Source organism: Haliotis cracherodii, unplaced genomic scaffold (genome assembly GCF_022045235.1).
Source record: "Haliotis cracherodii isolate W230 unplaced genomic scaffold, xgHalCrac1.p SCAF_8, whole genome shotgun sequence".
Classification (NCBI taxonomy): Eukaryota; Metazoa; Mollusca; class Gastropoda; order Lepetellida; family Haliotidae; genus Haliotis; species Haliotis cracherodii.
In genome coordinates, this window is record NW_027266341.1 from 38,236,793 (window position 1) to 38,252,364 (window position 15,572).

Here is a 15,572-nt window from a genome sequence, read left to right on the forward strand (position 1 = left end):
AAAGGATTATCAAAGAGCGACAATGCGAACACGCGACAATGCGACAAATGGCCAATTTTCGCGCAATTTTGACACGTTTTGCTTGTTTTTGTAAAGGCGTCAATGCGACAATGCGACAACGAGACAATGTCCCTTCCATAGTAATCCGTGCAAATAAAACTGAGTAATGAAATAGAAGTCTGACACGCCAGTTAAAAGATAGTGTTGCAGCTTCTGATTTCATAGATCTTCAAGAAGGGTTATCAATAATGGGATGGGTGATGAGTTCAACTGCATACGCTGTGATTAACAATAATGCTCCGAGTCAATACATTTTGTCAAATGTATGACATGTATTACGTGAATGAACATATTGTTTATACTCGTCCATGTTTTTGACGGACAAAATAATTTACATGCTCGGTAAAACTGAGGACGGGCATCATTATGTGTTTCCGTGCTTTGTTCAGGTGAACAATTGACTTGTCCTTGCATGTGTTTGTGACGGGTGCCACTTGTGTGGCAGGATACGCTCACCTTTTCCCGAACACCCATTGGATGACCTGAACCACTTCGGATTTTTATCCCACATCAGTCTGATACACCATGATATAACTGAAATACTGTACAGTTGAAAATGATGTTTAATGCGATTACCGTAGTGTGTTACTGCAACTGTTCATATTTTGTGCAGTGATGTTATGTAATATGTAAAAGAAAGCATATTCAATTATCCAATTGATTTGAATAGAATATACTTGCGTCAGTGTATTTTATTAACGCCCCAAATCGTAATTTAAACACATAAAATAACAGATCACGCATGGTGCCTTGACTTACTACTAGCTGTAATAGGCCATCCCGGAATAAAATAGTTCCCCCCAAAGCGAGGAACATATGTTTTAGTATGTTTACAAGACATATATTCCAAACAATATGCTCATTAGATGAGAAGATCTTTTACAGAATTACCCCAGTAAGTCAATTACAATGACAGAGCGTCGTAATACATTTACATCAAGTACAATACGTCAAAATGGCCGACACGATAAACGTGACGGGAGATATTTTCGAAGTTGTTAATTAACCTGTGGCTATTTCAAGCCTTTGGCATCACTGATCAATTGGCCGATCATTGAAAGGTGATTGTGAAGATGTGTCAAATAGATACTAAGGTAAATTCATAGATTTCTGTAAATTGTCACTGCGACAGTTTGGATTTTTTTTCGTGTTTTTTTCTCTCTGGGATGGGTTGTAGCGAGGGTATCCTTAAATGGGCTTGCAACCACGCTTCTGTATGAATTCGTACCAGGGAATTCCAAGGGTTTTCCCCAGGAATGTGGAAGTAGTCAGTGTTTACGCCTTTTCAAGAATACAGTCACGTGAAGAACGTCATGTGACCGACCTCGCGTCCAAGTCGTATATCTTGTAAACTTCACATTAAAAAATTAGTTATTGTTATAACCAAATGAAACACAACCCATTATCCGATAGGGGTAACTGTACATAGCCGTTACCACAATAAACTTAGTAACATTGTTTGGTTTGACTTCTTGGCGCGTTTCTGAATTCCATTAACATGTAACATATCCTAAAACTAGCTTATCAGCAAATCTCGCTGCACTGCGCGCGACAGATACTAGAGCAAGGCATGCCAGAAATACGAAACCTAAAGCTTCCGAAAGGAAGCCTTGGACATCACGTGCGTCGGGGGACCAGCGCCATCTGATTGGCCGTTAACAGTTGTACAAGGCGGAGCAAAAAGCATCGTTTTTCCGTCCATTTTACGCTTGAAAAACTCGACCCTTTTCTGGACACTTTCTAGACGCTGACCAATTAATCAATTTTAATGAATTTTTAGTCGTTTTTCCGTCCAATGACCATATACGGAAAAAAACGACGTTTTCGTGTTTGCAGTGTATTAAAAAGGGCCAAAAGCCCCCAGATCGAGAGAGCGACTGGGGAGACTTCATCTGGACTGGTGCTCAGTTCTCGGCTTGTTGTCACGATCTTTCGAACCAAAAACCAAACCTAGGGACCAGCATTTCGACTGAGACTGAAGCTTTGCGGCCGAAGTCTCGTATTTAAGTGACAAATAGAGTGGCTTGACCGGCAACACAAAGTGGGAATAAAAGCTGTTAAACGAAGATCACTTTTTGTGCTTGTTGGAGGAACTACGGTAATAGGTCCAAGGCCCTTGGGTACTGACATTGTACCTCTCGCACATCCCAGACTGTCAGCACCGAGAACGAGGGGATTGCCGTAGTTCAGATGAAGAGGTACACGACTGGCTACCTTCCGATTACGCAACGCAACAATTACCGTCGATAACGTCTTTAAAATTACCCTGGACACATAAGCCCAGGGACCGATGGCAGATAATTCTAAAACATTTTAGTTTTAAAGACATGAACACACAATGCCATTTAGAAAGTGGTCAAATGTAACAAATGTTACATTTGGGATTTCACTCTCTGAGTAAAGTTCAGATTCTCGTACTTTTTTGGGTAGAGTCCCGTCCGGGATTCAAACCAACACTGCCAGAGTGAGGCACCAAATCGCCAGCACACAAAGTCAGCGATCTAACCCACTCAGCCACCGAGGCTTCCACAAAAAATGGAAGTCCGACAAATGGTAGCCTAACTTTCGGATTTTCGTTATGCTGATGTCCGGTAACCTATGCCAGCGAATACATGGGTCGGATGTTGTCGTGACAAGCCGCCGTCAAAAGAAGCTGAATTGCTAGCTGCCGCGTTGCAGCAGTTCTGTCACAAAACGTACATACACAACAAAAATATGCATTGTAAAAAACATCACGTAATTGTTCAACGTGATGATCGCTGTTGATAGGTGTCATTCGAGACAATTTGAAGGCCAGTCTGACAAGAAATTGTTCAACAACAGAGATACTCCGTGATTTAGAACGCAGTACACTATTTCTTAGTGTTATATAGTAAACATTTTCTGAATTACGTATCATATTTGTAACGATTAAGGAAAATACCCTGCTGTCAACAGGTTTGTGCACCATAGATGACGATATGCGCACATCCTTTTTTCGCAGTTCAGAACTTGTTAGAGAATTGAAATATTCAAAATAACATCAAATAGCTATTTCAATAAAACAAATTAGAGATTCAGACATTGCAGCAAAAATAGCCCTGTGGTTCAAATGTAGTACATATACCAAACTGTTTTGTTGGTTTAAGGGGTATCAAGATTTTACACACAAATAGCGTATTTGGATCCAACATACAAAGACTCTATTACAAGACATATTCTAAGGCAAGTATGGAAGGTTGGTGAATTAACATACTCATGTTCAGTTGCAGAAAGTGTGTCCCAGTGATGTCTTTGTCCTCGGGAAGGATTTCCTGTGCGCCTCCTCGAGCTGTCTGAATTATGAACGGCCCCGATAAAGATCAGTGAGTGAGTGAGAAGTGTTTAAGGCCGCTTTTAGCAATGTTCCAGCAATATCACGGTGGGGGACCCCAGAAATGGGCTTTACACATTGTACCCATGTCGGGAATCGAACCCGGGTCTTGGGCGTGACGAGCGAACGCTTTAACCACTAGGCTACCTGATAAAGATCAATGGGACAGTTACGAAAATAGAAAATAATTTAATCCTTAAACTGTTCACTGCCAAAATAGTCCACTTACATGATGATGAGTGTCCATGTAATACATAACAATTGCATCTCACCGGATATGCTTTTGCTTATCAATATGCTTTTGAAAGCACGTGGCATAACGTTCCTGAACGTGAATCACAGCATTGTAAAATATGAAGTCTGGGAAGGCAACAAAATTGTTTAACACCTTTTATTAAAAAACATATCAAAGGAAGAACATTTCAATTCATGACAGCGATGACAAAAGTTAACTGCAAATATAACACGCATTGGGAATGATCAGACAAGTACCCAGTACACTATTACCAGTTGATAATATAAGTTGATAATAAGCGTACTTGACGTAGATTATGAAATACTAGAAAAGCGTTTAAGAAGGTTAACAAATGTGGAAATACCTAAAACGTTTAAGGAGCAGTATCGCTAAACACTGGACTATATCGAGGTACATAAATGTTGATCCAGTTTCGGATGTATTTTCTCACAAAGGTGTTGTGAACGAATCAGGCGACATCTCCGCACAGGAACGCTAAAACCCACATACAACTATGATCACGGGCAAGGAAAGTAAGAGTCATCATGAGTGAGTGAGTGAGTTGGGTTTAACGCCGCTTTTAACAGTATTCAAGTTATATCGCGGCGTGTCAGCTTAATGTGGGAGGAAAGCCCGAAGTGATGCAGGTCTCCGACGTTTATCACTTCGGTGAAACCCACGAGCACGGGTATGGTGCTGACAAACCTAGAAACATAATCGGGGCGAACCGTGATTCGAACCCACAATCATAGGTTTCACGCAACTCTGCACAGCGAATCGCGGCGCCTTAGACGACTGGGCCACCCGTGCCCCCCGAGCCATTATGAAATTCAAGATTCAATCTGTAGATTCTCATAAACACCTTGGACTTACTTTGAAAGTGATGGTCAGTGGCAATTGTATATTAATGAAATTATTACCAAAGTAAACCCAATGGTAAATTTCTAAAGAAGTTTCAAATATCGGTTAAATAGAAACAGCCTACAGACGTTGTATAACTCTTTTATATTACCAATATTCAGTTACTGCGATAACATCTGGAACATTTGTACTGAGGGCCAAGAACGAAGCATATATTATTAGCAATATTTATCCTTTATTCAATCCTGTGTAACTAGAAGAAAATAAACTTATACACTGTAGAATCAGACCTAAATGTACATAAGTTTGTGACATAGAACTTTTAGATCGAAAGGAATTAATAGCTAAAAGACATTTCACTTTTATCACAAGAATATTCTGGCCATTTTATATTTATCATTGGATTGGTTCCATGTTATCGTCGATTAGTTAATGAAACAAGCAGAGAGGTAAGATACTTTTCATTTGTAGCATCCGGAGTGAGTCACAAAATCAATAGAGAGACGTTCAATCTGGCACGGAGGCTTCTGTATTTTTCCGATTACGACAAACATGAGTTCATGGTCAGATCTATCTTTTAACCAATGAAAATGAGTTATTGTGACATGTGACAAAGACAAGCCAGGCCCGAACACTATAAAATGATACCTTCAACATTAGGAGAAGAGAGCGTGGTTTGCAATCATCGAGTTGTATCCCGATCGTTCTAAGCTTTCTCCATTTAGTGACGAGTCTGGCCGGTCTGATCCTGTCGTGTATTGATAGATGGGCTGAGAGTAAGTAAAACAATGTGAGTATAAAGCTGGTGTTGCGTTTCTTTATTATGCGAGTATGAATCCTGATGGAGACAACTTATAGTAAGCGTCGTTAGACCAACCACTCCTTGAGCTGAGCTGAGGCGCAGTCAACTGACCGTGATGACCAGGAACGACAGTACTTTTAGAAACTGTATTAGGGTCGCATTTGACACCCGAAAGCAGGTACGACAATAGGCATTGTGCATACTGACGCTACGCTGTGGTTGTCTGCGAGATATAACTTCTGTAACATATGACATAATAATCTGATAATTTAGTAATGTTATGCAATTTTTGGAATTTTTTTTCTGACGTACAATTGACATTTGTTTCGCGTGGATGATACTATCAGCTTGTTTTGAAAACTAACAATTTTGAGAATAAGAAACTATTTTAATGTAAATATAACAACACTGCACACACTAATTTGCTCGTCATGGTTGGATATCTATCTTAAACGAAAGTGTGTGCGAGCGAGATTTGTTTAAGGCCATTTTGAACAGTATTTCAGTTATATCATGGCGTGTCAGCTTGAGAAGGAAAGTCTAAAGTGAAGTTGGTCTCAGACGCTTACCACGTTGGCTATACCCGCGAGCATGGGTATATTAACACATGAGAGACTATCACCATTTTATGTATATGTGTACAAGTTGGGGTGCGAGCAATTGTTATGATATTATATTAATTTATATTCCAAAAATGTCCAAAAAGAAATGAGAGATTATGACTATAGATCGTGGAATACGTGAAGGAATGTCATCTTATGAAATGTGATTGCAAGAGGTGAGGTGAAATGGGGTTTAACGTCGAGTGCAAGATTATTGCACTGATATAGCGACGTTTGTGTGAGTGGCTGCTTGTACTAGTCCGGGCTGATGCCGATTTATAGTGCTAGCTCACTGAGATACCATGCCGCAGTGTAACATGAATACACCACGGTAGATTTGGCTCTACGCCGCTGATAGAAATGTCCCACTAGGCTCCCCCCTCGCCACGTCAAATGATGACGATGCAGGCATACACAATATGTCTTATAATCAAACACACTTTCGAAAATACTGATGCTCATTGATGATGTCCATTTTGCCTGTGGCTGACGATATTCAAAGCTATAATCAATATTGGTACGTGTGCAACAATTGGGACGGATAAATCTGTATTAATATTCATAGTACATGGGAGGATCAATAGTTGTAGTAGTTTGAAATGTAACACGTTCTGTTGTGGTAGTTTCCGGTGGCTCTACCATGACCCTGATATTCTCGTCATCATAATATGGTATACTTGTTGTTGCTTTTACAGTCGCTTCTGTAGTGGTCGGGGTCTCTTTTGATGCCGTGTCAGCTGCCGTCGTGGTAGCCTTTCCTGTCGCTTCAGGAGCTGTGGTCTCCTTTACTGTCGCTTCAACTGTTGTGGTCTCCTTTACTCTCGCTTCAACTGTGGTGGTCTCCTTTACAGTTGCGTCAGCTGTTGTGGTCTCCTTTATTGTCACGCCAGAAGTTGGGGTCTCCTCCTTTACTGTCGCTTCAATTGTTGTGGTCTCCTTTACTGTTACCTCAGCTGTTGTCTCATTTACTGTCACTTCAGCAGATAACGTTGTGGTCTCATTTAATGTTGCGTCTGCTGATGTGGTCTCCTTCACTGTTCCTTCAGCTGTAGTGGCCTCATTTACTGTCACGCCAGAAGTTGGGGTCTCCTCCTTTACTGTCGCTTCAGTTGTTGTGGTCTCCTTTACTGTTACCTCAGCTGTTGTCTCATTTACTGTCACTTCAGCAGATAACGTTGTGGTCTCATTTAATGTTGCGTCTGCTGATGTGGTCTCCTTTACTGTCGCCTCAGCTGTTGTGGTCTCCTTTACTGTTGTGGTCTCCTTTACTGACGCATCAGATATTGCTTTCTCCTTTACTGTTGCGTCGGCTGCTGTGGTTTCCTTTTCTGTTTCATCAGGTGCTTTGGCCTCATTTACTGTTGCATCAGCTGTTGTGGCTTCATTTACTGTCGCCTCAGCTGTAGTGGTCTCCTTTACTGTTGCATCAGCTTTTGTAGCCTCATTTACTGTTGCATCTGCTGCTTTGGTCTCCATTACTGTTGCGTCACCTGTTGTGGCCTCATTTACTGTTGCATCAGCTGTTGTGGCCTCATTTACTGTTGCATCAGCTGCTTTGGTCTCATTTACTGTTGCATCAGCTGTTGTGGCCTCATTTACTGTTTCATCTGCTGTTATGGCCTCATTTGCTGTTGCGTCTGCTGCTGTGGTCTCCTTTACTGTTGCGTCAGCTGTTGTGGCCTCATTTACTGTTGCGTCTGCTGCTGTGGTCTCATTTACTGTTGCGTCAGCTGTAGTGGCCTCATTTACTGTTGCGTCTGCTGCTGTGGTCTCATTTATTGTTGCGTCTGCTGCTGTGGTCTCCTTTACTGTTGCGTCATCTATTGTGGCCTTATTTACTGTTGCATCAGCTGTTGTTGCCTCATTTACTGCTGCGTCTGCTGCTGTGGTCTCATTTACTGTTGCGTCAGCTGTAGTGGCCTCATTTACTGTTTCATCAGCTGTTGTGGCCTCATTTGCTGTTGCGTCAGCTGTTGAGGCCTCATTTACTGTTGCGTCTGCTGCTGTGGTCTCATTTATTGTTGCGTCTGCTGCTGTGGTCTCCTTTACTGTTGCGTCACCTGTTGTGGTCTCATTTACTGTTGCATCAGCTGTTGTGGCCTCATTTACTGTTGCGTCTGCTGCTGTGGTCTCCTTTACTGTTTCGTCAGCTGTTGCGACCTCATTTACTGTTGCGTCTGCTGCTGTGGTCTCCTTTACTGTTGCGTCACCTGTTGTGGCCTCATTTGCTGTTGCATCAGCTGTTGTAGCCTCATTTACTGTTGCATCTGCTGCTTTGGTCTCCTTTACTGTTGCGTCACCTGTTGTGGCCTCATTTGCTGTTACCTCAGCTGTTGTTGTCTCATTTGCTGTTGCGTCAGCTGCTGTGGTATCCTTTACTGTTGCGTCTGCTGCTGTGGTCTCCTTTACTGTCGCGCCTGAAGTTGTGGACTCCTTTACTGTCACTTCGGCAGTTGTGGTCCCCATTACTGCCGCTTCATTTCTCTCACATGCATCCTCAGTATCTGAAAAGGTAGTGATATCAAATATTGCAGCGGGTGACACAGGCGATGCTTGTCATTTTCTTTGGGGGTGCAGTGGTATCCAGTGTAGTTATTTCTTTATAACTTTGTGTTCATTCACACGTCTTATGGACTGATTCGGGCAACGTTTTCTGAACTAAAGAGGACGGATCTTCTAAGTTAATTTTAAACGTAGTCTATGAAAAGGTTGTTTCTTCTATGAAATTGATACACGTTTCACTGCGTTACATTTAGAGACTATATATACGGAAAACACGAATGCATAGCCATGTAATATAAATACATAATTATATAGTGACACCATTTCTTTGGGAATTTCAATGTGGTTATTGTGGCACGACTAGAATGACTTACGTGGCTTAATGGTTTATGAATATTTACAATATCTTAACTATCATACCCAAAAAACTCGAATACCAAATAGTACTTTCTTATATCACACATTACTGTCAAATATAAGATAGCTACACGATAAATCGCAAAGGGCCATGAAGAACGAAGGGTGATATATTTCACGATAAGACTTTGTCATGACGCCATTTCTGGAGATTGGTGCTCGCAACTTGATGACGTGGTATATTGGACGACGTTATTTTTTAGAGGGAAGTGTCCAGTATGTTGTTCCCCATAGATGTAGATGGGCTATGCGGATTAACGCAGTGGCCGGACGATCGCATGACAATCGGTTTGAATAGAAACGGTACAGATAATCGACGTGAGGATTGTGTGAATATGCCTACTTTCTATTCACAGAGTCACGAGTAAATATTCTAAAGCTTTTACATTTTATCAACACCCTTAACGAGGCTTACATAATGTCAATATCTCATACAAGAAGTAAACGACAACGACTGGTAGTCGCGATCGATTTTATCTTATTGTAAAACACTGCAGTGAAAATGAACCACTTGGGGCTGCGCACCTCAAGGTTTACTTCCCTGTAGTGTTTTATTGTGTTTATTATTACTCCCAATCATCCATTGTCGAGAAATATGTTTACCTGACGGGACACCGACGTCAGCTCTTGAAGTCAGTGGGAAGGAGAGACTTGAATGTATAGAAATACTCAAAAACACCAGATGGGAAATAAGCATGACTGTACCTTAATCAGGGATGGCTGAAAAGACATGGAATATATTAATAGCCAGATGTTCGTACATCATAACTAAAACATTGGCTGGTGTTATATTGGTGCATGCATGAGTGAGTGAGTTGGGTTTAACGCCGCTTTTAACAGTATTCCAGTTGTATCGCGGCGTGTCAGCTTGATGTGGGAGGAAAGCCCGAATTGATGCAGGTTTCAAACGTTTACCACTTCGGTGAAACCCACGAGCACGGGTATGGTGCTGACAAACCTAGAAACATAATCGGGGCGAACCGGGATTCGAACCTACAACGATAGGTTTCTGGCGTGCTCAAGGGACTCAACTCTACGCGGCGCCTTAGATGACTGGGACACCCGTCCCCCCGGTGCATGCATGATCACATGCATAGTTTAGTAAATACAGACGTTGAACATTGACGTTCTTTGTTATGTTCATCAATGAACTGGCAAGGGATATAGAAGTATCATGTCGCATGGAATAAAACTACATCCTGATCTTGTTCAACTTTCTTTGTTATTATTTGCTGATGATATCATTTTGGTGTCTGGCAGTGTGTATGGACTTCGGCAACGTATTAATACATTTGAATTGTTTTGCGATGAATAGAATTTATATGTAAATTTAGAGAAAACCAAGGTGTTTGTTTTTAAAAGAGGTGGTGCCTTATCTAGGCATGAGAAATGTTGTTGTTTCATGGAGTCAAGCTCCACTGTGATAATATTTAATAGCTCATTATCATGGGGTAAACATGTAAAGGATGCAGTGCTACTATTACGATTACTATTATTTGGAGTACTTAAATCTTTAGCACAGCTGAAGCCGTTATCGTTTAATATTTTGTTTAAAATATTTTATATTTGAATAACTCCTATAATGTTATATGGGTCAGAAATTTGTAACGAAATTGAGGGCGTACATTAGATTGCTTGTAAGCGATTTTTAGGAGTTCGAAACTCAAGTGAATGTGGGCGTTATCCGCTGTATATTTATGCGTGAAAAGGGGCTGTTAAATTCTTGTGTAATATTGTGAAAATGCCAGATTCATGATATATCAACAAATGTTATAACATGCAACTTCGTGCGCTGGTACAAATGATGAAATTAACTGGGCTTCATAAATCAGAAGTATTATTCAGCTAACAGGTTTTGGCCTTGTGTGGGAGCACCAATGTATTACGAATATCCCCATGTTTATAAATTAATTTCTATATAGATTAAAATCTTCATATGAACAAGACTGGAATGCAAATCTTTCGGAAAGCACTGCATGATATACCTATTCGTTGTATAAGCAAACGTTTGGCCTGGAAATATATAGAGGTTATCACGCGAGTGTGTTTGGGGATGGTAAATATCCTGCATTAGGAATAAACATTGTATTTAGCGAGCCTTGTTTAGTCCTAATACCGGATATTTACCATCCCTAAACACACAAGCGTGATAACCTCTTTATCATATAATGTCATTCATCAATTCATCAAATCGCTTCCCCTCACTCACAAACATTACCTAAACATTGCGAGTTTTCCTGGAATGCGCGCATTAATATTTATTACGTCACAGGGTAGGTGATGTGTCAGTCGGACAGTGACAGTAGCCAATATAGTTCAAACTGAAATCTGTTTCTTATACAGTGGCGAAGCAACATATACGCAAAACAAGAATTGTTTTTACTTGCCTTTCGCGACATTCCATCGGTCTGTCCGCTAGAGTAACTGCCCTTTGTCAAAGGGAAGCTACTCTAACCCTAGTCTATGAGACATCACGGCCAGTGATTGTTCACAGTCGGCCTGTTCTGTCATAACGTTAAGAAGTGTAGTCAGATGTACACACAGCGCCAAAACGAAACAAGGTAACAATTCATACATATTTCGCCTAAACCAAACTATTTTGATTTGTGGAACAGGTTTCAAGCCGCAGAGTTCTACAAGCACAGATATGGCTTCTGATCCCGCTTGGCTAGGCCTAATGCCCTCGCAAAATTGTTTCGAAATTTATATCTCCAAAGTTGCCAAAACTTATAAAATGCCTTAGTTACGTCGCAGTTCGACACTAACTTTCAGTATATAAGACTGTTTTTTTTTAAATAATTGAATCAATTATCCCTGTATGTTATCCAGATTCACGATGGTTAATTCTGACTCGATCGCCGAATGACAAGTGCGACGCCATGTTTGTTTATAAACACTGAAAGTAGTCCCTACTTGACCTTTGATATTTGCATCTCTATCCGCATATGACCCCAACGGATATCGTTTTTATCCGTTGGCTTTATCCTGCCGAGAAACCTATCCATTATATGATAAATATTACTATGTTACCCCAAGAGAATTTTCGACTTGCTCTGGATTGATTACGGCCTAGTTCCCAAAGTCTTCGGATCGAATCTGGCAAACACAAAATGGAACCTAGAGTCGATCGAGTTTAATTATAGTTATGCAAAATACAGTTATGTTGACGATGAGTACAATTTTATTCTAATATGCAAATTTTCCCTGATTCAGAGGGCACAATTTATACAAAAAAAAATGTTTTTGAATTTCCAACAAGGCAAAAGTTCAAACATTTTAATGGCATCTGTCCATCAAGTAACTGTATAAAGTCTATCTTTGGTCATTGCTAAAGCCATGTATCTTAGACAATCATTGTTAAATTCATAAATGTGATCCTCGAACTTCCAGTGTACATTTTCCGTTTGTATAATGTCCTACAATACATTTGATTAAAGAACCAGTGAACATTAATGTTTAAATATCCGAGAATGAGGGAAATGAATGTCTGTTATTTCAGCGCTATCTCAATAAAGGCCTCACAGTATATAATTCAATGGGCGTTACATACATGTCCCTTATGAGGTGAGGTAAAATAGGGTTTATTGCATTTTTATAGCGACGCGCATGAATGTGTGTGTGTGTGCGTGCGTGTGTGTGTGCGTGCGTGCGTAGGCTAGTCCGGATTAATTTTATGTGACTTTATAGTGAGAGCTCACTGAGATACCATGCCGCAGTTTAACACGAATGCCCTGCTCAGGTACAGTATGCTGACTCCGAGCCGACAAGCCCTGGTTTAGGCCCTTACTTCGAACGTCAATAATACCAAGACATGTTAACTGTGACCGTGTTTATGATTAAGAACAGAGTGAGTTAGTCATAATTTATAGTCATATGGTGATCATGAAGAGAACAGTATGTTAAATGTACTATAAAACATAACAGGAAAGGTTGACATATATCACATTGCGTATATAGACCCCTTACCGGGTCTAGATAGTAAACAACATCCTCTGTTCATATATTAAGTATGCTGCGTTTAAACATGTCACCAAATTACTACAAATATAATGAACCGTGTTTGTAAAATATCTACAAAAAGAAAACTTACACAGACAAATCAACGTTAATCAACGGACATTTACAAAATTTTACAATACGACATAAATCTCAGACAATTTTAACTAACTACTTACTGTTATGAGTAACCGCCTTGTCTCAAATTGAGCACTAGCGGGTCAGTACATACACACATTTCCAAACAATACATTTTAGCGTAGGCAGCGAAATAAGCGCCGAATTATGCCTTATATGGTGAACATTAATTCGGAATACTTACACGGAGACTCACGTCATCAGCTGTCCTATTAAACAGTTGTGTTGTACGTTATATGGATTAGGCAACACATGGCAGTGGACACAAATGGTGATCAATACCAATGAAATTTAGAGTCGACCAATCTGTTGTGATGTATGTGTAAGATCAATGTAAATTGGTTTGGTTACGCTTTGTCCGCTTCAATCGTTAGACGTTGCTAAAACAGTGTTTTGTCTGGTGAGGCTTTGTCATGTGTACTGTGTCCACATTCCCGTTATGTTTGTCAGTGCATACTCTAATAATCACTTCTCTTCTCTCTCTCTCTCTCTCTCTCTCTCTCTCTCTCTCTCTCTCTCTCTCTCTCTCTCTCTCTCTCTCTCTCTCTCTCATAGTACAGAATATATACAGTAGGTGAAGGCTTAACAGTAGAGTAGACTGCATTCGCCGTCACAAGCCATCAATCAACTCAGATCAAGGCTATTTCATCCCATCCGCCTACTTCGAACTCGTGGCATTATGTATTCATACTATGAACTAATTAAGCAATAATCACTACACCCATACAACTTATCAGGTCTAATTGGCTTCATGTCCCATTGGCTTCCACCTATGTGTTCTCTGTTCATCATGTTGTGACAGTATTATCCTTCTGTTGTCCTTACTTACTCATACTCAAGCTGTAAGCAATATTCATAGATTTGTGAAAAACATTCGAATCTACGTTGTATAAACAAAAGGTGCTGAAAAAACGGTGCCTACTCCGATATTTTTACTTGCCATGCGACCGGGTTGTGTTTAAAGGGTTGTTTTTTCATTAATGAGTTGACGGAACAGATCTGTGAAAGTGGCATTCAACTCTACCCTGTAACAGTTAAGATATTCGTGCTACTCTTTGCTGATGATATTTTTGGGGTTCCAAGTACAATGAAAGGTTTACAACATTTGATCAATCAATTAGAATTATACTGTGAGAAATGAAAACTTAATGTTAATATGGATAAAACAGAGGAAGGGAAAAAGACTTTCAGCGAATGAAAAGTGGTATCTCGATGGAAAACATTTAGTAACTGTCACATCATATAAATACTTTGGGGTTTCATATTCAAGTAAGTTATCCTGGAATCTGCATACTAGTGATGCAACGCCGCGATATAACTGTTATACTGTTAAAAGCGGCGTTAAACCCAGCTCACTCACTCACTCACTAGTGAAGATGCAACGCAGGCCAAGGAAATATTATCTGGAATTTTACTAAATTAAAAAAAAATGAGTGATCTTGCTCATGAAACATTCGTTAAAATATTTGCTGTTAAAATATGTCCCATGCTTTTATATGGATCAGAGATATGGGATTTCTATGAGTTAAGGGCGATGGAATTGGTACACTTGTATTCCTGTAAAAAAATTCTTGGTGACAAAGAATGTACTCCAAATGTTATGGTTTATGGCGAATGTGGGTGTGTTACTTTATATGCGTGTCAGTACTTTAGAATAATTAAATATTGGTATTTTTAAGATGCCGTGTAATAAACTGCCAAGAAAATGTTAAAATATGATGTTGTAATATGAATGCCATGGAGTTGGGTCGAAAATGTAAAAAAGTTTATCAAACGAATGTGGATACAGTTATGTATTGAATGAATAATGTATACCAGAAAATCCAGATAAAGAATTGTTGGCCATAAGTCAAACCCTTAAAGATATTGTATGCACTTTTTGTAAACGTAATTACTATATCACTATATCACTTCCTGTTAATATGCCATTAATATGATAATCTGAGAAGTATATACTTAAAACGACAGTTTTATGTAAATCCAAGTATCTAATATCTTCAGTTAACATTGATGTTATACGAATTTTGTCCATGTATATTTACCATGCTATGTCAGTTAGAAATTAGTTAATGTTGTACATGATGTTCTGAATTAAAGTTTACACAATATACGGCTTTTCCATTGGACGTTTGACGTTCATAAGTGTACGACACAATTTGACGTTTAAACGTTTTTTTATGGAGCCCGTTTTCTTAAAATGACGTAAACACTGACGGACTACTTCCACATTCCTGGGAATTCCTTGGCACGGATACATACAGAAGCGTTTTTTTATGATCCTTCAGACCCTTCAAGCATGAACTCAGCGTTTTAGTATACATTGAAGCAACATCACAGAGTTTGACTGCATGATCGTTCACGAATACCCTCGCTACGACCCATCCTAGTGCACAAAACGAAGAAATGCACATCCAAACTATTGTAGTATCGACTCCATCTGTGTCTAGGCTGACAGTGGCAGTCTACAGAATTCAATGAATGTACCTTAGTGTCTATTTGACACGTCTTTAATCACCTTTCACTGATCGGCCAATTGATAAATGATGACTAGAACATGTAAACGCCACAGGTTCATTAACAACTTCCGACATTTCACTCGTCACGTTT

General features: G+C 39.9%; 1 protein-coding gene across 3 annotated transcripts; it reads right to left on the reverse strand.

Annotated features, from left to right (window-relative positions):
• Positions 1-3,871: 3,871 nt before the first annotated feature.
• LOC139450557 (mucin-22-like) lies at positions 3,872-13,085 on the reverse strand. Of its 3 annotated transcripts, XM_071232314.1 has the most exons (5): positions 13,007-13,053; positions 11,862-11,927; positions 9,435-9,551; positions 8,073-8,416; positions 3,872-8,042 (listed from the first exon to the last, which is right to left on the reverse strand). In XM_071232314.1, exons 3-5 carry the CDS (start codon positions 9,526-9,528, stop codon positions 6,465-6,467), a joined length of 2,016 nt encoding a protein of 671 aa, XP_071088415.1. In that variant the 5' UTR covers positions 9,529-9,551; positions 11,862-11,927; positions 13,007-13,053; the 3' UTR covers positions 3,872-6,464. The 3 variants fall into 3 exon arrangements, with proteins under 3 accessions (XP_071088415.1, XP_071088412.1, XP_071088413.1); XM_071232311.1 differs by having other exon boundaries at positions 3,872-8,416; XM_071232312.1 differs by lacking the exon at positions 11,862-11,927 and having other exon boundaries at positions 3,872-8,416; positions 13,007-13,085.
• Between the last annotated feature and the right edge of the window lie 2,487 nt (positions 13,086-15,572).

Bases quoted from the DNA above. Each gene is read 5' to 3' on its own strand.
- LOC139450557 (XM_071232312.1), bottom strand. From the start codon at position 9,528: ATGCTTATTTCCCATCTGGTGTTTTTGAGTATTTCTATACATTCAAGT. The intron at 8,417-9,434 runs GTAAACATATTT...CTACCTTTTCAG, and splicing joins TGACGTCGGTGTCCCGTCAG to ATACTGAGGATGCATGTGAG.